At 43.4% G+C, this 25,606-nt stretch overlaps 2 protein-coding genes across 2 annotated transcripts in view; both read left to right on the forward strand.

The window, feature by feature from the left end:
* Positions 1 to 2,297: 2,297 nt before the first annotated feature.
* On the forward strand, positions 2,298 to 3,966 carry LOC120846327. The gene is made up of 2 exons (XM_040218058.1): positions 2,298 to 2,653; positions 2,966 to 3,966. Exons 1-2 carry the CDS (start codon positions 2,315 to 2,317, stop codon positions 3,929 to 3,931), a joined length of 1,305 nt encoding a protein of 434 aa, XP_040073992.1. The 5' UTR covers positions 2,298 to 2,314; the 3' UTR covers positions 3,932 to 3,966.
* Positions 3,967 to 9,432: 5,466 nt separating this feature from the next.
* Positions 9,433 to 25,606, forward strand: part of LOC8053265 (protein lifeguard 1) — a 35,802-nt gene continuing 19,628 nt past the window's right edge. Inside the window, 6 exon segments of the mRNA XM_029966639.4 lie at positions 9,433 to 9,549; positions 11,071 to 11,167; positions 15,073 to 15,151; positions 17,142 to 17,195; positions 19,337 to 19,427; positions 20,766 to 20,803. Coding sequence (XP_029822499.3) covers positions 11,080 to 11,167; positions 15,073 to 15,151; positions 17,142 to 17,195; positions 19,337 to 19,427; positions 20,766 to 20,803 — 350 coding nt within the window. The 5' untranslated portion in view covers positions 9,433 to 9,549; positions 11,071 to 11,079.

Below are 25,606 nucleotides of genomic sequence, written 5' to 3' on the forward strand. Positions count from 1 at the left end.
AGAACACAAAAGAAAAATAGAACACGGCAATTTAGCCCCCACCAGCGTCCGGAAGTGCACCTACGCAGGCTGCCACAGCCCACTGACGAGAAACTCCACAGCTCAGCGCAGTCGGGCAACACTGACCTACCCTCTCAAAACCAGTGACGCGCGCTGCAAATCGCTTCGTTCGAGACTGAATTGACGTCACTTCCAGTATGGGCGAAAACATTGTTTTGCCTTTGTTACGCCGATAGAAGGCATTTAGGATATAAATGTAACCGTCACACTTCGTCGTATAGCCTCCCCTTTGTTTTTTTACTATTTGCAGGTTGAAACGTTGGATTATTTTTTTGTCGCCCATACCGGATACGCCTATTAGGTGGCTGGAGACGAGAGTACACAGAAAAGGTGTTTTACTGAAAGAGGGCGAGACAGAAAAGGGGAAAGGGCTACCGGCGCTTTCCCCCTTTCTGATTGTGTAGAAAGAGTGAAAGTCCCGGATGAGAGGCTTCGCCGGTGTTGAGTGTCTGCTGTGCCCGAACTTCGTTCGCGCTTTCTTTTCTGTTTTAAACTCGCAAACTTCATTAGAGCCAGAGGCTTCGATGGCAACAGTCCCCCGGTCATCGAGACACCATTGCTGGGTCATAGGGTGCACGAATAAAAACAGAAAGCATAGAATACTGTCCGAGGACATATGTAGCTTGCAAGGAATCCAGCAAGGCGAGAGCGCTTGCAATGTCTTTGAGCTTCATCGCTTTCCACATGACCCCTGTCTCCGGGGGCAGTGGATTGCGTCCGTAAACCGAAAAGGCGTTTCCTCAACGCCATCCTCTCGACTTCGCTCGGAACATTTCGTGAATGGAGCGCGCACCGAACGCTGTACCACCGATGAACATGGGGTACGCTCGCAATGTGCGTGCGAGTTTTCTCATGATAACTGCTTGTAAAATTTCGTAACTGAATTTATCTTAATAGTGATAATTTGCAGTGGTGACTGAATCGATTTTATCATCTACAACCCTTAACCCCCCATTCACACTGGAAGCGGATCCGCGTTCGCGAAGCGGTTGCGAACGTGGTTGTATAAAGATCCAGTGCAATTGCACGCGCATTTGATGTCATCAAATGCGCGTGCAATTGTACTGAATCCTTATACAACCGCGTTCGCAACCGCTTTGCGAACGCGGATCCGCTTCCAGTGTGAATGAGCCCTTAGTTGAAGGCCTATTTCCGCCGCCGGGTGAAGCTGGAAATTGTTGAAAACGTTTTTTTTTTTTTTAATTGCGATTTTTTGCTCGATACCAGAGAGCCGGCAAAAGCGCTCCTTGGAGTGCCGCTGGTGGGCTGTTTCCGTTGACTAAGGCACTTTGAGGCGCTTGATAGTCGCTAGTGAACGTCTCGTGTGTTGCGATCTGCGTTTTCAAGCCCAGTGTGCACGTTTCTTTGTTTGAGTCATGGCATCCGCCAGTGTGGCGACGGGGGGAACAGCGGCAGCGAACGTGCCAGCTATAGAAATTTGAGGTGAGTACCCAAAATATTGCATCAAATAGTAAAATAATTCGTGGCTGCTTCGAGGCTTTCTGCGGTTCGATAAAAGTACATCTAGAGCGTCTTCGTCGTTCATTCACAAGGAAATATAAGAACAGGGACACGAAGATAAAAACAGCACAGCAAGACGATATGTAGCAGCTCCGGGCGTTTACAAAGCTAATTGAGGTTCCCGTTTCGTGTATCGCTTGTTGATTACAACTAAAAGCGGCTCCGTTGAAATAGGCCCATTGCAAGCAAAAATGTATAAATCGTTCATCATTTCCAGTCATGCGGAAAGCAATGGAGCTTAAAAACACTCCAGCCGTACTCGCCTTGCCGGATTCCATGCAAGCTACATATAGACCGACACGCGGAGCGGCTCTGTTTACCAACACGGCCGGAAGGCCGCGCATGCGCGGTAGCTATGTGGGCAAAAGCAGCTCGGCTCTCCGTGTTTTCGCCAGTGAGCTCTATGGCGTGCGCTCGTTGTTGACGTTGTAGGGACGCTTGTATCTTTATTTGTGTGTCGTGTTTCCTCATAACGTATGTCGTATGCTATGCCCGACTATTTGAGCTCGTTGCCCGAGCCTGAACGGTAGCGGTATCGAAACAAACTGTGCTTGGACGGCGTTGCCTACGAGGATCCGTACGCCGTAAACAAGGCCTAGCTGCTGGACTTCCGACGTAAATTTGCTGCCACGGAAGTCGGCGGCTCATGTCTTCGTTTATTTAGTTTCTTCGCCAAGCCAGTTCACGGCCGACACGGTGCAGGCGTACAAGTGGGCATGGAAACAGCTTAGGAATGCATCGTTCTAACGCTGTGTGCATCCTTGTGCAGATACTGGCATCGCTGTTCTTCCTGCGGCGCTGGTCACCGTTACTTCAACCAGTCATCGTCACCCCGTCAGCAAATAATCAAGTGTTGCTTGGCTTTCCGGACAACATCGTCGGCGGGCCCTTCGGTGCTCCCGCGGATTGGCCGCAACCGCAGCGTGTCTTCACTCCGTTCGAGAGGGTTTACGCATCGACATCGACATCGTCACTCACGGATGGCCTGGCTTTAAAACCGTGGAGCGCCCTTGGATGCTTCAGTGGGCATGGAAACAGCTTAGGAATGCATCGTTCTAACGCTGTGTGCATCCTTGTGCAGATACTGGCATCGCTGTTCTTCCTGCGGCGCTGGTCACCGTTACTTCAACCAGTCATCGTCACCCCGTCAGCAAATAATCAAGTGTTGCTTGGCTTTCCGGACAACATCGTCGGCGGGCCCTTCGGTGCTCCCGCGGATTGGCCGCAACCGCAGCGTGTCTTCACTCCGTTCGAGAGGGTTTACGCATCGACATCGACATCGTCACTCACGGATGGCCTGGCTTTAAAACCGTGGAGCGCCCTTGGATGCTTCAGTGGGCATGGAAACAGCTTAGGAATGCATCGTTCTAACGCTGTGTGCATCCTTGTGCAGGTTGGTTCCGTTCCATCACTACACGCTAAGAAAACTAACAACCATTGCCTTTTGCTGTTTCCGTGCCCAAGTGTTTTTTTCGCATTACTTCTGGAGTGTCTCGACGTTTTGAGGTCACTGTTATTACTCTCTGGCGACGTAGAGCTTAACCCCGGCCCCATGACTGTAGCTCAAGCGACGCAACTAGATGATGTATGCAAGCTGCTGCAAGACCTTAATGCTCGTGCCATAAAGTCACAGGAGGGGCAGAGCAGTTTAATAAAAACCGTGGAAGAAATAAAAAAAAACCAGCAATCCATTGAAGCAAAAATTAACGAATTTGGAAGTCGACTCCTCCTTGTTGAAAGTAAGATTTCTGCGCTTGAAATAGTCGACCACGACTTTCAAGAGATGCAGGGCGTCGCAGAAGCTTTGCAGAACAATAACGTTAACTTACTCGAGCGTCTTAATGAACTTGAAGATCGTTCAAGACGTGATAACCTCATTATTCATGGTCTTCCCGATGTTGCGTCAGAAACATGGGCGGAAAGTGAAACAAAAGTTCTCGAGCTTATTTCCCGTTCCCTTCAGCTCCAGGTTACCCCAGATTGCATTGAGCGCGCACATCGAATCGGCTCCTTCAATCCTACCAGATGTCGCCCGCTAGTTATAAAGTTTTCTTCCTTTAAGGTCAAGGACAAGGTACTTTTCTCGCGACTAAAATTAAAAGGAAGCACGACGTATATCACCGAAGATTTTTCTCCAGCTACTCGAATTGCCAGAAAAAAACTAATTGAATTTGGTAAAGCTACGAATTGCATATATCAGCTGCGGTATAACAAGCTGCATGTCAACAAAAAGTGCTACATGTACAACGCGACTACTGATAATGTTTTTGAGTTCGGTTCCGCCCCCGATGTGCGCGCGAGAGATAACACAGAGATTGTTCCAACTAACCTAACATCTGCATCATCATAACGAGTTGCGAGGGGTGAGGGTCGTACTGATAAAAACAAACATTTGTCAGTACTTTTTTGTAATATAAGGAGTGTGTTGCGTCATGGGGATGACTTGTGCTCTGCTATAGACTCATCCAGTGCTGATATTGTGGTTTTAACCGAAACGTGGCTTTCCTCTTCTGTTAAAAATTCCGAAATATTTTGTTGTGAAAAAAGTTTCAAGGTTTATCGTTGCGATAGAGGTGAAAGGACTGGTGGCGGTGTGTTAATCGCAATTGCAAGTCATATTGAATCGTTTTGCGTGCGCCTGAATAGCGAATTGGAAATAACATGGGTTTGTTTGCATTTGAATAACCAGAAACTTATTTTGGGTGTATGCTATCGCCCGCCATCTAACAATCATTCCTTCGTTACCAGTCTTCATGACGCAATAAACTCATTAATAATACGCTTTCCTTCCGTTCCGATCATTCTTTTAGGTGACTTCAACTACCCAAATATAGTCTGGACTGGCTTGCATGCTTACAGTCACCCATTTTCATCAGACGCGACTGACTTCATAAACATGTGTAGCGATTTCAGCTTCAGTCAATTGATGACTCTTCCTACTAGAATTACCCATACAACAGCCAACATATTGGATCTAATTTTAACAACGTCATCTTCTTTAATATCTTCAATTAGCACCATGCAGGGCATAAGTGATCATTCATTAATACATTTTGTCATCGATGTTCCTGTTAGAAATGCTCCAAAGATTCAGAAAAAAATACGCGACTATGCTAAAGGTAACTTCGAGGCCATTAACAGTGAACTTTCTTTTTTTCTTGATGATTACTTGCCGCTCTTTTCGGAACGCTCAATTCAGGAAAATTGGGATTTATTTAAAACGCAGGTTGTGCATCTTACTAATACATATATACCTTTGCGCAATATTTCCGTTAACCCGCAATCACCATGGTTTAACACCACATTAAAAAGGCTTTCTAACAAGAAAAAACAAAAATTTCGAGCAGCTACATTTTCAAATGTTGATTCTAAATGGTCTGCATACCATATTGCAGCCAATAATTATAAAAGTGCTATTGAAAATGCGAAGGCTACTTATTTTAATGTAACTCTACCATCACTTTTAACAAGCAACCCAAAGCAGTTTTGGAATGTAATTAATCGAAATGAAAAATCGTCAATATCATTTTTTAGTTCCTCTGGAAATGCTGTGCCTTTTAGTGAGTGTGCCCTTGTTTTGAACTCCGCCTTTGTGGCTTCATTTTCAGACGTTAACGTGTCATCTTTACCTCCATTTCAACATACTGGATTTGTTCCTATGTACCCGGTCGCTATTGATGCTTGTGGAATTGTTAATGTAATCGATAATTTAAAAATATCGTGTTCCGCGGGAGTAGATGATATTAATTCAAAATTCCTAAAAAGTACCAAAGAATATTCTTCAATAATACTTTCTAAACTATTTAATCAGTCTCTTAATTGTGGGTATTTGCCGGACGACTGGAAGGTGGGAAAGGTGGTGCCGATACACAAAACGGGTGATCAACATTCTCCTTCTAATTACCGTCCCATATCGCTAACAAGCATCCCATGCAAAATTCTTGAGCACGTCATTTTTTCACATTTAGTAAACTTTTTGGAGTCTAATAACTTCTTTTCTCCCGCCCAACACGGTTTTCGTAAGTCATTTTCGTGTGAAACCCAGCTACTAACCTTCACTAACGACCTTCACCTTATTCTTGATCGAAGTTCCCAAGCTGACTGCATATTCCTCGATTTCGCTAAAGCATTTGATAAGGTATCACATAGTCTACTACTTCATAAGCTAAGCAAACTCAGCATTGATTCCGCTACACTATCTTGGATTCACGCCTTCCTAACTAACCGGTCTCAGTTTGTATTTGCGAATGACACGTCTTCTCCTTCAGCTTCTGTGACGTCCGGAGTGCCGCAGGGGTCTGTACTGGGTCCTCTTCTTTTCCTTATATATGTCAATGACTTACCCTCCTGTGTTTCATCTTCGATTAGCTTGTTTGCTGACGACTGTGTTATATATCGTGAAGTGACTAACAAATCCGATGTTTCTTCTCTTCAGTGTGACCTTGACCGTGTATCTGAATGGTGTGACTTATGGCATATGCAGCTTAACACTAACAAATGTAAGGTAATAAGGGTTTCTCGGCTTCAGAGTGATGTCTCTTGTTATTACCTAAACCACACTCCTTTACAACAAGTAACAACCTACAAATATTTGGGGGTTCATATTTCATCCAATCTGTCCTGGGAAACTCATATTCAATACGTAACAAGTAACGCCAATCGTATGCTGGGTTTCATAAAACGAAATTTTTCAGCAGCTCCCTTATCACTTAAACTACTTCTTTACAAAACACTTGTTCGCACCAAACTAGAATATGCCTCTTCAATTTGGGACCCCGGTACTGACGTATTAACATCTGCAGTTGAAGCAATTCAAAATAGATCCGCCCGATTCATACTTACTAATTATCACCGCACTGCCAGCGTAACATCCATGAAATCAAGTTTGAACCTGCCTAATCTTGCATCGCGTAGAGAAGTTTTTCGTTTGTGCCTGTTTCACAAAATCTACTACCACAATCATACTTTGCGTGACAAGTTATTAGCACCTCCTTTTTACATATCACAGCGTCTTGATCACCGACACAAGATGGGCGTACCTTCATGTAACACTACTACTTTTCACAATTCATTCATACCCCGAACTACAGTGTTGTGGAACCACCTTCCAGCGTCTGTGGTATCAATATCTGACAGCGTTGCTTTCAAAAATTGCCTTAACAATGTTCACATTTCAGCGTTTCACTAATATGTACATATTGTTTTACATTCATAGGTTGTTATTCATTGTATGTTGTTGAATTCTATTGATGTAACCCGCTCCCCTCTGTAATGCCTTCGGGCCTTGAGGGAACTTTTAAATAAATAAATAAATAAATAAAGTCTCTCGAGGCCTACGATTACTTCGAGTCGGTTTCCGCACTGCCGGCGGGATTAGCAGACTGGGTCTGCGGAAGTGTGTGTATTCATTAATTGATTAAATACACAGAGCGTCTTCAAGTCAAGGTATGATATTTTTCATACCCTCATGACCACAAGGCATTACAACCAGTAAAGGTCTGTCCGTTCTGCAGTCTTGGCGGCAACAATTAAGTTACAAGTAACGGCGTTACCAGAAATGCGTTACTTTTTCAGTAACGTAGTAACCTACTCGTTACGTTTTTGACACAGTAACGGGTAACGTACTTATGTTACTATTTCAAGTAACGCTGTTACTTTAGTCACTACTACTTCCCAAGTCTTAAAGAAATTACACTTCAATTGTTTCCGTGTTTTAGGCGTCAAGCCATGTTTTTCTTTGCGTTTTTTCTTTTTGTAGGTATTTAGGTGAAACCGTAAAAAGAGATTAAATAATTATGTTCAGTTTCTGCTTGATATATGACGTGTATCGTCAAAACGCAGAAGTAACGTGCCTTACTTTTTATCGGTAGCGGTAACGCGTTCCTTTTATTTTTAGATAACGGAGCTCAGTAACGCGTACCTTTTATTTGCAAGTAACGAGTAACGTATTTCGTTACTTTTTTTTTTTTTGGTAACGCCTACAACACTGCCGTTCTGTCGCCGATCCCTTTCTGCTCGGTAGCACGGGCGTAGCGAGCTTACGACGAGCGCTTGGCCGGTGCGTTGTGCGCGAACACCGGGGGAACAAAATCCGGGTGGTCTCGATCAGACAACGGTTTCCCTGCACATAAGCAAGCCTCGGGACGGAGATTGAAATGGAAGCCGCACTTGCCTCCAAGAAAGTGTTTGCCGCACAAACGGCCGTTCGCGCGAGGCGACCATTCTTTTCGATCCACGGATATTATCTACCTTCTATGTCTTTCAGAGTCTGCCGGGAACTTGTGGAAACTCACTCCGCTGCTTTTCTTGTACATTTCGGTGAAATTAACGGCAACACAGCTTCGCGCAATGCTGAAATGCTATGACGCCCATGCGAAACGTGCGCGCTTTTGCCCACACCCCCCGGCTCCGGCGCGATCGCAGCGCCGCCGCAGCTCCGTGACGTCAAGCCCGCGTGTCGGTGTATAAGCCCTCGGACAGTATTCGACGCTTTCTGTCGTTATTCGTGCACCCTATCACCCAGCAATGGTGTCCCGATGACCGGGGGACTGTCGCCATCAAAGACCATGGCTCTAATTAAGTTTGGGAGTTCGAAAGGTAGAAGAAAGCGCGAACGAAGTTGGGGCAATGCAGACGCCCAACACCGGCCATGCCTCTCATCCGGGACTTCCACTCTTTCTACACAATCAGAAAGGGGGAAAGCGCCGGTAGCCCTTTCCCCTTTTCTCTCTCGCTCTCAAAATGGAACACGCTTTAGTGGCGCCCTCTCGCGCCGTCAACACCATGGAGAATAGAAGGGTAGGAGAGGGCATGACGTCGGCCGTGTAGCCTCCACAAGCCATGCTCCCTTGACGCCTCGCCTCTTTCTCATTTTCTTCCTTACTCTCCTCACTTACCATGCCAACGTGACCACATCACGTGACCATAGCTAGCCTTCGTCTAGCTATGGGGTACTAGAATACACCACTGTCTAGACTTCGATCTGATAAAACCTACCGGACGGAGCGCGCGCAAGCCTGCAAGGATATCTTCTACAATCAACCATCCATCTCACACGTGACATGTCACGCGCACCAATCGCCAGAGAGATCTGCGGTCACGCTGGGCACAAAATCGTTTAAACTTTTTATGACTAGGCTTCACCAATATTGCAACGTGCCCCCTCCTAGTACTTCTAACCTCCTTGGTCAACACGGAGTGCGGCAGCCGTGAGCGCTCGCTGAGCTCACTATCCCTCCTCTAGTTCACGGCCACTCAACCCGTTGACTCGGTTGACTCAAGCAACCAAGGAGGTTAGAAGTACTAGGAGGGGGCACGTTGCAATATTGGTGAAGCCTAGTCATAAAAAGTTTAAACGATTTTGTGCCCAGCGTGACCGCAGATCTTTCTGGCGATTGGTGCACGTGACAAGTCATCTGTGAAATGGATGGTTGATTGTAGAAGGACTCCTTGCAGGCTTGCGCGCGCACCGTCCGGTAGGTTTTATCAGATCGAAGGCTAGACTGTGGTGTATTCTAGTACCCCATAGCAAAGCCTTCTGTTGCCCATAGCAAGACGAAGGCTAGCTACGTTCACGTGATGTGGTCACGTTGGCATGGTAATTTTAATTTGCCTATAACTTTTAAAAGAAAGCGATATTTGAGAAAAGAAAAGTTTCGGCAAGGTACTACGGTCAGTGCGCTCAGGTTCGGTGCAAATTAAAAACCAGTAAAAAAGTGCATGCAGGGCCCCTTTAAATGGTAAAACAAAATGGCTAGGTGGCGCAAGCTACCGTCAGATCCAGAGGGCTCAGCCAAAATCATTTATCCATTCATCTATCAATGTATGGATATATTCATTCAAGCTACGATCTTTCGATGACGTCAGCTTTGGAAGCGAGTTGCGTTTGGCTGCTGCGGTGACGGTGCTCCGAGAAGCTTCGGGAATTTTGCTTTAGAATCTTCAGTTGGTGGACGAACACGCAAAAGGGTAAGACAATTTGGACTGTGATCTCACTAATTCAGAGTCCTAGTGTGCGCATAATAGCGAGTAAAACGTGAAGAAAGGAGTAGGAAGAACCTTCACCCGTTCAAATTAGACTCGCAGCTTTCCGATGTCAACATGCGAGCTTGCCTAATCTCTCCGACAACTCTCACCCGTTTATGAAATGAATGACGACCATTTAATAGCGTGTGCGTAGAACACGGGCGTATTTCACCTTTCAATTTTGATATTACGATCTGCTTGCCCTAACCTGTTATGATATTGTTCGCCATTTTAGGGAGACTTCGCTTTTCACTTCACAACACAGTAGGCACAAAATCTGCTTCGACACGTTACTCCAGTTACTCTTTTGCCACGGACGCCGCCAAGAACCGCGATAGAGCAGTACTGCAGTTTGACCGGGGAGCTTCCATTTCCCTGGGTTGCGTCAGCAGCTATCATTCGCTCTAGTTCACTGGCTGAGGCGAGTTGAACCCTTCCCATTTCCTGTTTCTCGATGAGAAAATCTTGCGCGACAACTTCACAGGTCTCGTGGGATTGCCGATCTTTAGCCGTCTGCGTAGCTTTCATAATAAACATGTTTCACACGTCACATTATTGCGCCATTTTACTATGTTCCCGTGGCACGAAACGGGAGTAAGGAGCGAGCCATCAGCGAATTTTGTCTTAATTTTCTTTCTTGCTGTTGACATATCGGACGGCGTTAAGCAGATACTTACCTCACCACATTACAAGGACACGTAACTGATCTCTCAACTTCTGGACTTGTAGTCAGTGACAGGTTAAGAGTTCAGGGGAACCCCTCCAACCTCTTTCCACTTTAGCAAAAAGAATGCTGGAGAGGAGGCGACCTCCTCTCCAGCGCTCACTCTGCTAAAGTGGAGTGGGTTGGGAGGAGCTTCCCCTGAACTCTTAACCTGTCACCGACTGTGCGGAGCGCAAGTTTGTCCGCTTCTTTTGCAGAGGTTGTGGTGGCATCAGAAGGCCGAGCTCTGATTGGTTCTTATTGAAGCATAGTGTGTACACCTCAAGGCAGCCTGCTTTGAGGTCTACCCACTATCCTTCAATCAGAGCTTGGCATCCTTACATCACCGCAAATCCTGTGCAAGAAGCATACAACTTGCTCTCTGCATAAGTTCAGTTGATTAGTGTTTGCTGTACTCAAGGTATGCCAGCATGTTAATTCATAGTCTAAAACTCGAGAGAAAGTGGTTTAAAAAACATTAAATGCATTCCTCGTATATGACTCATGTTGATAAGATTATTTTTTGCATTAATAAAATTTAAAACTGCCGTTTGCACCGTCACAACGAACCAATGACGAAGGAACAAATAGGAGGACAATGCAGTGGGGCTCTGCAGTCCCGTTTGTTTTATGTACTCTGTTGCTGAAATGATTGTTGTTGCATTGTCCCCCATCCTTTGCATTCCCCTGCTTATCTTAGCATGAGGAATTAGATTCCTGCTTGGTTGTTCTGTCTTGCTTACATTTCCACTCTTTTACAGGTTATCACAATGTCATATTATGATGCTGAGGTTGGTGGAGTGGGCTATGGCAACGACAACACAATCAACAGCTTTTCAGAGAAAGCCGTGCGTCACGGTGAGACATTTTGATTCTCGTCTATGTTCCTTGACAAGCTAACTTCATATTTTTTGTGTGGTTATACGCTGTGCAGTGCGGTCAGCACGGAAGCAACTTCTAAGCACTCCAAAATTTTACTCATACTGCTTTGCATTGGAGGAAAACTCTTATTGCCTAATTGAAGGCTGCGAATGAGCATATTCTGCTACATTTAAACTTTCAGTGTCATATCCTTTCTTGCTGAAAAAATGAAGTGGCAAGTCAAGGATTGTGCTAAGAGTGGTGCACTCTTTAAATACATCAGGGGGCATTTCTCCTTTGGCTATTTTCTTGGTGTTGTGTTTTTAGGTATAGTGTTCACACATGCATGCATAAGAAGAAGTTGTTTGTGTAGACATTATTCTCAAGTGTAACATCAGGAAATTAGTAACAAGATGTGGCTCTTGTAAGATGGCCCATCGCTATGTCACATTTTATGTGGAAAGGAAAATAGAAGGTGGCATGCAGCATTTTGTAACTTCTTTTGCTGTATAATAAAGCAGAAAAAACAATAGAAGTGTGTGTGTGTGGGGGGGGGGGGGGGAGGGGGAGGGGAGGGGCATTGCCTTTTATTCTTCTAACCTAATAGCAAGTAAAGATTGATCATATAATTTTCTTTCATCATTTTATTTAGTCATGCCTTGAAGAAAAAGAAGAATCCCAGTTAGCCCATTATTATTTTCTTTCCCTGGAGTCAAATTTGGAAATTAAAATTTCCTGTCATTTCAAATGTTTCTAGAACGACCTCTGGAGCCCCCAAAGTAATATGCAGGTTTCTAACAAAAAAAAAGCAGGAAGTTGTGATGGCACCAGAGTTCTTCAAGGACCTCTGTATCACTGATGCTACGTTTAGATAGCAGTTCCTATTACTTGATTCTTCGCATAAAGTCGAGAAAGGCAGACTACGGTATGTTATGTGTGTCCTAGTTTCTGCCAATTTTTTGCACTTTTAGAAATTTAGATAGGTGTTGGTCTCCAATACTTTAGTGATTTTAGACCTTTCTTATGTGTATTGCTGTCTTGGACTTTTGGGGGCTTTTTAGACTTGTTTGAGATGCGCAGGTGCATAACGCATCCTTCGTCTGTCATCTTTGTAAAAGGTTTCAAATTTCTCTCATTAAATCATGATTTGAATCATTTCACTTTTTATTGGCGGCATGTTTTCAAGCTCACAACTAAGTCACCATCATTGGATGATGGAGCAAAAGGTTCAGTATGGGGTTAAATTCGTGGCAAGGGAAAAGGTGGTTTCTGTAAAGACTCCTGACGGGCACTGAGGGAACCAGTGCAACGCTTTTTCTTACTGACGATGGTGAAACCAACACCATAAAAGCATTCTGCTTTAAAATGCTTAACTCGGCTAGGTGGTACTTGACTCTGAAACTGCAAGTATCGGGAATGTGAAGACAAAAAGAGGCTGCCAGAATGCAGATTCTTCAATTTGTGAAGCCCTTTCTCTCTTTCGTATTCATAATCTTTATGTGTACCGTTACAAAATTATTTTCATATCTGCATTTTACCCACATTCTGAGACTGCATCTACATCCAAATCACATCTGCAAGCTTAATCTATAGTTGTATATCCGCGACAAAACCAATATCCATCTTTTTTAAAAATATTTTTGAGTGAGCATTCTATCTAATGCGTGTGTGCTTGTGCTAAATAAACATTCCCAGCCCTATTTGTTGCATGCCTCCATTTCAATGCATCATACGCAGACATCGATGCTGATGTTAGAGTCCGTGTAAGCTGTCGGAATGATCAAATAAGCCGAACCAACATCTGAATCCTATAGGATCGTCGTCCAAAAGGGCCCATCAGGATTGTCGAGAAAGACCACACTCTATGACCATAATCATCTGTTCTGCTTGAAGAGAACGATCAACAGTCCTTTGAGAACTTCCTACTTATTCTGACAAAATAATCAAACCAAACTCACACTCAGCTTTTGATTGAGCGGAGAAGCCAGCTCTGCCGTTTATTTGAATAAAAAAGAAATGCATCACAGCATCAGGCAGCCATGGCTCGAGTCATTTCGACCGTCATTTTGACCATGCATTTGATACCTGTATCAAATATAAGGGCTAAGAAAATAACATCCTGCCTTTGTCTGCAGTGCATCGTGTCCGATCTGCTATTTGAAAAATGTGGCACATTTTTACATGCGTCCGCCGGTGTCATAGAGAAGATATCCATGGGTGATCTGTAGCTATGAACAGCTCTACATATCGCACTTCGAAATAAAAAGCTTAAAAGTAGCGTGCTATCGGAGAGAAGAAAATTTTGAAGGCACCCACTCCCAGCAGGGCGAATGTAATGCAAAACCTTAACTGCGAAATTTCCTCAATCAGTCCCGGTCTAGTCTTTTGAGTTGCACATGTGCTCAATGTACTTGTGTCTGGCAATCACATTTTAATGCAAAACCCTTTTAAAGAGGCGGTGCAATGATTTTTGGACTTTGGTCAATTAATTGCAGGAATTTGTGTCACCTACAGAACAAACAGAAAACAATTTTTTTTTCGTGCAAGCAAATTCATATTAAAAAAAAAAAATTGAAGGTCAAAGTTTCCCTCAACTTTTACGCCGTCTTTCGAGTGGCGTCACTGGAAGACCACCCGGTTTCCCGTCGGGTTATGTCTTCAGAGCCCCCGGCCGCTCCCTCCGCAATTGTCGACTTTTCAAGGATTAACATTGCCGAAATTCATGGGGAGCGATCAAGATAGAACATGGTTGGCCGCAGGGCTGATGGCAGACGTAGCAGCGGGTGGGGACCGGGTTTGTTGACTTTTGCGTGTACTCCAGTGACGCGTCACCATAGTTCCTGTCACCGACACACATGGCTGCAGATCGGCAAATAATGTTTTTTCTTTTGTGATTACGCCGCGAAATGTTGGTCTTTTTTTGGAAGGAGAAGGGGGCACATTCTTTCTTCTCACTTGTGCCTACATGAACACTACAAAATGTGGGCTGTAACTGCTTTAAACATAAAATTTGTTGCACTTCCCCTTTCGGGGCTGGGATTCTTGAGGAAAGTGTGACGGGAATGTCATAGAACCAGTTACAAAATGTGTAACGCATACTTCGGGGTATGATTCTATTCAAAGTGGTAAGTTGAGAAGAAAGGACGAAGCTCTAAACGCACCCTGACGGAAATCGAACCCACGTCGCCGTGATATAGAGCCCGACATTCTACCACTGCACTAATCAGTGGGTATATGCAAAGCTGCTGGCTTTGTCTCTGCCACTGTGACAGCTAGTAACTGAACGCGTTGAAACTGTTTATGGGAAGAAACAAAAAATATGAGACCTTTTCATCTTCCCACTGAAAAGTACATAGCTTAAAATAAAATGACATGCTATAACAAAAGCAAAATTTAAGAAAAAAAAAAGCTATTGTTTATTGCAAACCTTGAAGAATGCAGCAGAAACACATTGTGTGCACGCCGACTTCATCTGTGGAATCAAAATGAATTCTTTTTTGTACATTTTATTATTTTTTTCAAGTTTACCTATATTATTTTTTTTTCATATATGTGAATCACTTCAGAACAGTAGAGCAGTCTTTATGTGGAATATTCGCATAAAAATGTCTAGTATAAAAAAAGTGTACTGCTTGCATGCATGAGATCTAAGAAGTGCCTAATAGCGAGGCATCCTTGGATGTTTGGTATCAAAACCAAATGTAACTCTTTAAAGGAGATGAAAAGAAATGCTCTTATTTGTTCCAGGCTTCACAAGTGTGTTTGAAAGGTCTCTGTGGGTTGGAAATATGTTTTATGTAGTTATTGTTGCTCTGCAGCATTAGTTGTGCCTGCTTCCAGTCAAAAAGGGATGTAGTTGGTTTTGTTATCCTGCTCATAATCGCTCCTTTATTTGATTACAGGCTTTATCCGCAAGGTATATGGCATCCTTGTCGTTCAGCTGGGGATCACCACAGGGTTCATTGCCCTGTTCATCTTTGAGTAAGTAGTCACCTTGTACGAGTTGCCATCAGTTGAGGACCAAATGAGTTTCTCCCTCTGTTGAATTTGTCCTTAGGTAAAATGGCTGCCTAAGATAAGTAAAGGCTGTTTTATTTATGATTAAGTGAGTAGTGACCTTGGCAGTAGTGAATCTTTGTAAACTATTGCTGTGGCGGTACATAGGTTCTGGCTTTCATAAAAAAAAGTTAAGCGAGATGCTACTGCTAAAGATTTTACTCTTTACAGCATTTACACTTTTACCCGACGATGCGGACAAATTAACATTCATTGTTAACTCACAATGTTTGATTCAATATATTTTGAGTAATTATGTACCTGGAAAACGTGGTGTTAAAGCCTCAGTGACAACTGGCAAAGACTGACTCGGCGTCTAATAAGCGGCCAAGATAACGCGGGGAACGAGGAAGATGCATGTGAAGCAGTATGGATTTCATTGAAATAGCGCCAGAGCGGGTCATGCACGTGCCGCAGGCCTTGTAGGCTCTTCCGCTCATGTAGATAATGCTGCCGGCGCTTCCCAGTGCTTGCTTTGACATCCTAACCTGTATTGTGGGTGATTGTGCGTAATAAACCATTGTCACTGACTGCTAAGCACCCCTTATAGATGGTGCCTGTTGCTTAACCTTGCAAGGAGGGTTCTAATACCTTCAGCCCTTGTGGTTCTGTCCTGTGCAATTTTTAAGAGCAACTTTGCCAAATGAAGGAGAAATTTTATGCATATTTTACTATTTTAATTTGCTTAAAGATAGTCCACCTAAACTCAAGAGCAAATCGGGTGAAAATATGGAGTGGGCTAACTTTCGGTTTACAATCAAGGAAAGTAAAGAAAAATGCTACTTTTGGCCATGTGTCCGTTCCAAGCTTGTTTCCATGGTGAGGGCCAACAAAGCAGAAATGACTGCTTCCCAGTCAGCAACATTCCCTTATATCCCACCATAACTAACTAGCTGCATTTACACTGAAGTCATTATTGACCCCGACACTACTATTACTATGTAGGGATGAGCTATACTTTCGGTGTTTCAAAATAAATAGAAAATCAAGCCAAACTAAACCCATTCGCTACCGCGTGCTGTCGGGCCATCCGTACCACATGTTTTCCCGCTAAAACAGGACCATACTAGGCATGACTGTTTTGCTTGTATAATAAGCAAAACAGTCATGATGAAGGCTATTTCTAGGGTCTACCTCACCTGAAATGTTTCCTTGTCCTCTCTTCTCTAGAAAGTATCTCTCAAAGCCTAAAAACATGATTGTTTGATTATCAACTCGCATTCCTTATTCGAACATTGTTCCTCGGCTGCCAGGCCGAACAACGGAATTCGCGAGATGAACAGCTGCGACCTACTTCTTTTATTGATGATTGACTCGTATCTTGGGCGACAGGATGCAAAAGCATAAACTGTTACAGTTTTGTCCTTCTTCGATTTGGGCAACCAACTACAGATCAAAAGAACAGTATCACTACAAGGCGTTCCTCAAAAATCGTTGAACTAGAAAATTAATCACTCTTTTGATGCTTCACTGGGTCACCAATGATGCTGAACGATATTGGCAGAAACAAGTCAGCCGCACAGCCCCGGCAAACCGCAGAGAAACGCGATGAACATGAGCTGTTAATTGTACCATGGTGTGCCATGGTATTACTGAGCTGCTACTTGTACCACTGTGTGGCTGTCCTTTGATAATGGCGGCAGCACATTGGGAGCGACAGTATGCACGCACATGCATGAAAAGCTACTGGAAAAAGGTCTATTTCCTAACACTACTACACTTACGCATTTAGTTGAAAAACTGGAAGCATAAGCAGTGCATGAATAGTTAGTGACATCAGTCTATTAAATTGGCTTGCGCTTATAAGGCCTATTCCGTGAGAAGGAATAATCACAGGTGATTAAGACAGTTGGAGAGAGCTTTGTTTGTTGAATACCTTTTGCTATTTTTATTTACATCTTGCTTCTTATTTCAGGCCCAATGTCAAGCTCTACTCCCGCCAGCACCCAGGATTATACATATCAGCCATGTGAGTTATTCAGCTTCTGTTGTGGCCTCGGAGGCTTGGTGTTTGAAAGCATACACGAATGTAGCAGCTTTTTATTGGTTTAGAGTGTGAGGGAAGAACAGAAGTTTGGTGCTTCTGTTAATCACTGGAAATTGCTTTGGTTTAGGTGGTATCTAGAACCCCATCAAACTGTGCTGTTTATTGTTTATTGACTACTGCATACCCATAAGGGGACTCAATAATTTGAAGCTCACAGGGACAGCCAAATGCTTCATATATAGGGTATCCCAAGCGAACCCTCCGCTGTAAAACAAGCACGAGAAATTAGCAGGTAATTAAACAGGTAATTAGCATCGCTGTAAAACAAGCATGAGAAATTAGCAGGTAATTAAACAGGTAATTAGCATCGTTGTAAAACAAGCACGAGAAATTAGCAGGTAAATTAAACAGGTATTTAGCATCGCTGTAAAACAAGCACGAGAAATTAGCAGGTAAATTAAGCAGTTAATTAGCATCGCTAACCCAGTCATCTGTGAATGCGCCCAACATTGATTTTGGCAAGATTTTTGCTTTCATATTTTTACAAGAACTTCGCCTTGAAATTTCACACGGTAAGTCTGACCTGCTCGGTGCATATTCGGTGAAAGTTTGAACCTTCCATATGCTGGCGCCGATTTTTCCAGCTTGTTCTACAGCGGAAAGTCCGCTTGGGACAGCCTGTGCTCTGTACTCACTCAGGAGAACTTGTTGACTTTTGCTTGCCTCCGGTGATGGAGACATGCCTTAGTAACTACTATGTTCTGCATATTGCGAACCTTTCTTGGGCACCTGCAGCGTTTTCTTCACCAATACAAAAGTTCTGTGTGCAGTTTCCACCTCAGCAGCACTTTGCATGGAAAGTGACATGACGATTCCTAGGCCCAACCACTCGCACAATTTTGTTGTCCGAAAGCAGACCACAGACCACGACATTTTGGTTGAGATAAGTATTTTCTGATGACGGAACATCTGTGAGGGTTGGGTAGTTCTTAGAGCTGAGTTTTGTTGGCCATGCGTGCCGCGCGGCCACACTGTTATCGCTGCCACAACTTTTCCCAGGGACTTGTATGTACGACCGCCGAGACCGCTCCCTTGCAAACCGAATATTTTAATAATGTGGCTTTCAATTACTTAGAAGAGTGGATAGTTGGGCGAGTTGGTGGGAATTCATCATAGGAAACAGCATGAAAAACAGACAGGGACAAAGAAGAAACACACGGGACAAGTGCTGACTATCAACTAAAATATTTCAATAGGAAAACATGAAAACGACAATTCATCTTTGGTAGTACGCTCTCCGTCTGCATATCACGAGGCAATTTATAGCAGCGTGATGCACGTGAAACGCAATAAATGGGTTAAATGAATTAAATGCGAGATTCCTACAATTAATTTAAATTACTGAGAGTTGACTGTAGTTCAAATTACTCCGACGATTTATGATGGGACGGATGTCTTCCTCACAATTTCTGTATTGAGGAAAAGTGACCTGCCGTTCTATTGGTACACATGACATACTCTTTGAATGTCTGATTAATAGACATGCTTTTCTTGTCCGAGCCATTGGTTGTCTCATCCCAATGTAAAGCCTGTGGAGACCTTATGGTGTCTTGGTCTTATGGCACTTAGCTTTGGCCTACCTTTAGCTTGACCATTGTTTGCAAAATGTGTGTGAGGAAGAAGGATAATAAGGTGTGTTCTGAAAAAAAGTGATAAAAGAAAGTTGTATTTACCATCATTTTCAGAAGGAACTTAACATCTATGACAGCACTCTTTAGGTCCCTGAAATGTGTGCATCTTAGTCCATTGTTCTTTTACATTTCATTGATAAAATTCTTGTTGAGAAATAACAACTTCCACTTGTTCTCTCCAAAATTTTTCCTCAGCCAGAAATAGACCCCAGAAAAAATAATGTTGATCCATGTATTCTTTAAAGCTTCAACTTTAATATATTGATTGAAATATTTGCATAGAACATTGCCCTTTCGCCTTCTTGAAGCTGTACGAAGCTCTGATTACATCTTTCCTTCAAACGTCCTCGAGCTCTAAAAATGCTAATGCTCATTTTTAGGTTTACTAGGTGAGATTGTATTGTAATGGCAACAATTTTCATTTTATCCCAGGGTGATCACTTTTGTGTTGATGATTGTGTTGGCCTGCTGTGAAAGCGTTCGGCGTTCGTTTCCTGTCAACCTCATCTTGCTGATGTTATTTGTGAGTCCCTTTTTCTTAAATATTTTTATACTAATTAGTTGCATTGGAAATATGTTTTATATAATCTTATAATATCAAGAGTTCTTTCACTATTGAAATATGAATGAGCATCCTTTAAGGGATGGATATCTGTTATGTTATAAATATCTGTGTTTTGTTGAAGTTTCTTGCTTGAAGTTCAATATCAAAATATTCTGGCAGGCCAGTTGGTTATATATACTAAATTAAAAGCAGCGCTAAGACAAGGAGAGACGAAAAAGTGGACAGGACAGGCGCCAACTCACAACTGACTGTTTTATATACAATGAGAAAGAACTAGGTGAAGGAAGTGGTTGGTGTTGAAAAAAGGAGAAGAAATAATTCTATTTCTAGTCGGGGTGTTCTATGAAAGGAGCTTGTTAGACTAATAGAACTAAAGCACAGTTGACCAAAACAAAAATATTAAAAATTAAACAAAGGTAATGAATTTGAACTATATACAATATTATTTTTTGTAGGGATAAAAAATGACCTCTAAACCGTGAAATACAAAAATAAGAATAAAAAAAAAAAAGTTATCGCTGTGTTTTGTACAGTTTACAATTATGAAGATTATCATGTATAATGGTTCAAGTACTGAAACTCTTTCTCAGTCAACGCCAAAAATGGTTTTGAGACAATTTCCTTCCATTGGCTTGTATGGTCTTAGCTTCAAATATTTCTCTTATCCTCTTGTCTTGAAAACGTCTGATCACTTTTGTGTCCTAAAGTAAAGGCGTGCAGGTGCAATCTTGCACATACATATCTATATGTCCAGAAGGTGTTAATTTCAAAGTTAGAGCATGTTCTCTCAGTCGTGTATTTATGCCGTGTCTAGTCTGTCCTATATACATTTTCCCACATGTGAACGGGATTCCTTCTTTTTTCAACACCAACCTCTTCCTTCACCTTCTTCTTTCTCGTATATAAAACCATCAGTTAGCGCCTGTCCTGTCCACTTCTTCGTCTGTCCTGGTCTTAGTGCTATTTGTAATTTAGTTTGAAGCTCAACAATCTTATGCATTAGTACATCTATTTATTGTCTGCTAATGATTTGTTCCTCCCATATGAACTTTAGAATCAGCCAGAGCACATAAAATATACTAGTAGTAAATTTAGCTAAAGTGGGCACCAGTCCACAAATTGTGTCATAATTGTATAGTGATTTGGGTGGGTGCTTTCTTGGTGTTCTTTCTAACAAACAACCAAATGAGGCAGCTACAGTCTATGTTTAAAAAATTGTTTACTTGCAGTGCATTTTAAGTCATGCGGTAGTCAACTGAGCTCCACAGCATTGTTAAGAAAAACCTTCTTTTTCAGACGGTTTGTGAATCTGTTCTTCTTGGCACTGTCTCCAGGTAAGTTTTGCAATTCTCTTCTATTTCTAGTGTTTTTCCCGAGGCTCATTATATATTTGGAATGATACAAATAGCAAATTACATTTAATGTAACTGCTGTCCAGCCCAAGACCACCCTGACAGTGCTTGGCCTTAGCCTTTGCCTGGTAGCATTGATATGAACTCTGTTAGGATAGTATTTCGCAAGTAATGCAAAGACAATTAGAATGGCTGGCTCATCGGTTGTTTGAAGGACACTTGGCAAGAAAATCTTTCAGTTCTTCCACTCTGGTTAAGAAGGAAGAGCAGCGCTCCGCTGATCTTCCTTCTGTAGCTTCTGTTCTCGGCAGTGGCTTTCCAGGCAAGTGATCTGCTCTGTCGCAAGGGAATCTGAAGCGCTCAACGCAGTGGAACTTTAGGCGATAGCGACTTTGCGGCGATTGCAGAACCATTCGCGCTGCTGCGCACATCGCCGCTCGTTCCGTTCCCGCTCTTATTTTTCCGAAGAAATGTTGCCTCGATCTATGAGCTAAGGCAGCAAACAGTTGTCTGGTTGCCGAGGCTGGAAAGGTTGCTGCAATCTATGAACGACGGCGACAAGCAGACAACCGGCAAACATAGTACTCTGGACAGCTACCACCATCTATGAGAGACGGCGGCAACCAGAGTGTTGTGTCGACCAGGGGTGTCGACATTTGTTTAGTACCGGACACAATGCTGGGGAAACTAGTCCTTAACAGCTCCGCTGTAATTATATATATATATACTTGAAATCGACAGGGGTTGCAATCTTTCACCGGTAATATTTTATTTTGAATGAAGTCGGCTCCTTGAGGATCCGTGCTAGCATGAGGTTTCGAAGGAGTAGGTTGGGCCATGGCATCAATCGCCTAGCTTTACAGAAGCCGTCCTCGTGTTGCTTTCCTCTCCTCATTTTTCTTGTTCGTGAGAACACTATTTGGCAGTTGCATGGGGGGATGTAGACAAGGAGTGGCACTGGTAGGATCTACAGTTGTACTTGTCAGAAATGAAGGACGCAGCAACTTGCTAACAACTGCTGTCCGTTGCGTTCCCCAGTTGCATATGTTCGACTGCAGTCATAGCCCGTTAATACGGACACCCCACTGTATACATAGCTTGCACTGACGTCACTTGGTCAGACATAATAAGGGAAAGGGAGCATGAGAGGGTAGCTTTCGCTACTTAGCGAGGCGCCTCTGGCCACCAGAAAGTGAGGTGGACTGGCGTCCCATATATATCAATTAACATTTTTGGGGATGAGCTGGGTATATATGTGCACCTTGGTCTCATTGTTAGGGACAGCTCAAATTATATACTATAATGCTGCTAGAACAGAAGCGTTTAATGACTGTATAAAGACGACGTTATGTTTTCTTACAGCCTGTCACCAACATGCATTGAGTGTTATAACTACCATAAAGTTCTAAGAGAATGCCCTCCGCTGAGAGATCGCCCATCACATTTTTCTGGCTAAATATCTGTAACATAAAAATTCTAAAACATTGTACCCCCCCCCCCCCCCGCCGGATTCCTGTCGGACGTCACACAACGTCCGACGGGAATCTCCTTTGCCGTGCAATCTGCTATACCGGTACGTTTGATAAGCAAGTTCATAGCGGGTTTCCGCGTTTTTGTCCAGTATAAGCCGGCGTGATATTGGCTCCCGTAACACGCGAGTTGTTCCCGCGTGTATATTGCATCGTGAAATGTGAATCTGCTGTGTCTCGATCTGCGGCTTCCACTCCTGTGGCATGAGAGTTTGTAGCAGGTTCCCACGTTTTTGTCTGCGACCTGCAAGCGCAATATCGATTTCAGTAATGCGCAAGTTGGTCCTGCGTGTATATTGCATTGTGAAATGTGATTCTGCTGCATCCACGATCCGCAGTATTCGCTCCGGTGACATGACTTGGTAGCAGATACTTGCCTTTTTGTCCGCAGTCTGCGTGCGCGATATCGGTTTCTGTGACAGGCAAATTTGTAGCAGGTTCCCGCGTGTTTATTGCTTCATAAAACTTAAATCTGCTGCATCCCCAATTTGAAATATTCGTTCCTGTGAGATGCGAGTTCTCGGCGGGTTTCCGTAGGTCCTTCGCACGGTAAAATGCAAATCCGCTGCATATGCAACCTGCAGTATCCTTTCTTGTGACGCAGGAGTTCGTACCGAATTCCTGCATGTTTATTGGCTAGTGAAACGCTAATTTGTGGTGTCCGCGATCTGGAGTATCTGTTCCCGCGTCATGTGGTTTGTAGCTGGTGCCCCGGTGTTTATTATTCATTTTTGATAAAGTTTTGCTGTGGCATCCCCAAAAAATAGCCCACTGAATTTTTTTCAACATTTATCTCTTCATTTTGGGTGGGCGTTCTTTCGGAACTTTATGGTAGGGTTCTGTGTTTTCGAATAAATTTTAAAAACACTCGCCAGTAAATTTTTTGTCAATTCCGATTTATCCGAAAAACTCCATTTCGAGGTCACGAAGGCAAAATGAAAAGCAAAACAAGGCACTGTTTTACAAATAAACTTTATAAGAGCAATAAGGTTAGTGGTCTTGAGGAGATGCAACTTCAGTTGTCTTTGAAATCTCGAACTACTGACAAAAGGGGTTTGCCTTTTTGGCACATCGAGATTCCTTCAGGACAACGGGTCATGGCACCCAAACTTCTCTTATTACATTTTTTAATTTTTAAAACTTGGGAACACAGTAAAATAAACTAAAAATTTCAAAAACTTGGGAATCTAACGAAATTAAATTCAGATACACCCCGAATTTTCGACGAAAAATGAACTCTGAAAACATGAAATGCTAGTTATAACATGTAGGATGTCGGCGATGTAAAAGAGCATTAATTTGCTATATATATGTCACGAATGACAAATGATGAGGTGGCAAAAAACTGGAGAAACGAAATGCTTAATGGGGCAAACTTGTGCCAAACTAAAAAGGAAACGGAAGGTAACAATAGAGCATCGTGGGGGTCGATGTCGGCGAAACAGCAGGATCGAGCGCTGGGGCAAGACTGACTCTGGCTAACCATATGGAGCCCCGTATGTATGTGCGGGGGCTTCTGGAACGATCGGCATAGATTGTTTGACGCACAGAGCATTCAAACCTTGAACAATCAATAGGGTTCTCAAATTTACCAGAATGCGACGTTTACAGAAATAACAAAAAGTTGCATTCGCTACCAGGCATTTAACCTCGGCCCTTTGTGTGGGAACCAAACACGATAACCACGGGCGCGCATGCTTGGAGACGCGCGCGGCAGGAAATATACCAATACATCTCAGATTCAATACTTGCAAATTTGAATGGCGACTATTCTTGCACACATTTTTGCAAATCTGTGTGGTTTCACTAAGTGGTTTCACCGTCACGAGTTTCAGTTAAAGGGGTACAAAAGCTAAATGACATGGCTGCGAGCTCTCTACCTTTCGGCTCAAATTCGGCCAGCCGGAAGTGCAATATGTATCGCACTCGTGAAGTCAAGGGTTTCTGCATGGTCAAAGATACTGTAGTTGCTAGCATTTCTGCTTGGAGGCACCAAGACGTGACAATCTCGCCTAGTAGTAATATTCGTGGAGTGTACGCCCTATTGCCTATATGTAGCTTGCCTGTAATGTCATTTGCGGCCATGCTGGTATTTTATGTGCCACAAGAGTTTAGTTCACGTTGTTAGTTTCACGCCACGAAAGTAGTAGCTCAAGGGAACCAGTAAGTAGATATACTTCTGGTCAGCAGAGGTGAAGCCAGAATTGCGGAGGGACACACCCCCAACAATGACCAAAACCGAGAAACGCTATTGGACGAAAGGGAGAGCTGACTTGGCGCAAACAGCTGTTTTTGTCACCCTCTGGCGTGGAGGTAGGAAGCTTTTGGAGGCAACATGAGGCCACCAGGGCCCGTTTGCTCGAAGCTGGTTAACTAACCGAGGTTAACCGGATTTCCCTACGAGGGGGAATTTTGGGTCACGTGACCGGCAAAGTAAGGACGGCGGGGAAACATGGCGGTGCCCCGGTGAGTGAGCGCCGCTCGCTTTGGAACTAATATGTCGTAGTAGCTGCAGTAGCGGTTGGTTAGTCAGCAATGAATGGTGCAGGAGGTTTTTGCGTTGCCTTACCTCACTTAAAACGCAAAACATGAGCAATGACCTCGCCGCATTTTTTAGATAGGCTTTCGACTCTGGCCATTCCTAAGCCTAAATGAACGCGATAATTGTCGGCATGGCAACGTCTTTGGAAAGTGGATTGCCTTGACTCAATCGGCCGGGTATTGATAATACACAAAAGCAGAGAGCGTTCCCATAGACCTTTTGCTAAATTTCAAAAGCACCGAGATGCATGCTACGAGTGTAGTTACACGCACTGCACCTGCTGGCGTCTGCAGTAATAACTGTTCTGAAGCAAAAAGCCTAAAACAAACTTTGCCGTGCACTCGTGTTCGTCAAAGATTTATTATGATTATTTACTTCAAATCTTTTATAAGTGGAAGGCCAGCGCGCGCGGATCGTAGAATTACACTTCCAGCGTTCTTGGGTAATTTATTAATCGGTCAATTTTCAGTGGAGCCGAGTTACAGGTTTTTCAATTTATGGCGGTGTTATATACATTTCTTACATGCTGGCCAACCATGCTGCCGGTGTACGGCCCGCCTTTCACTGCTCGCTTCTTTCTCATCGTTTCTAGGACTCAACTTCGTCGTCCTCTTTGGAACTCGGAAGAAAATTTCAACGAGGCTTTTCTTCACTTCATACAGCCAAATATTTAGAAAATTTCCAAACAAGGCTTAATTTAGTTTTACCTTGCCG

Source organism: Ixodes scapularis, unplaced genomic scaffold (assembly GCF_016920785.2).
Source record: "Ixodes scapularis isolate PalLabHiFi unplaced genomic scaffold, ASM1692078v2 PGA_scaffold0__279_contigs__length_252992795, whole genome shotgun sequence".
Taxonomy (NCBI): domain Eukaryota; kingdom Metazoa; phylum Arthropoda; class Arachnida; order Ixodida; family Ixodidae; genus Ixodes; species Ixodes scapularis.

Bases quoted from the DNA above. Each gene is read 5' to 3' on its own strand.
- LOC120846327 (XM_040218058.1), top strand. From the start codon at position 2,315: ATGCATCGTTCTAACGCTGTGTGCATCCTTGTGCAGATACTGGCATCG. The intron at 2,654-2,965 runs CTTGTGCAGATA...GCTGTGTGCATC, and splicing joins GTTCTAACGCTGTGTGCATC to CTTGTGCAGGTTGGTTCCGT.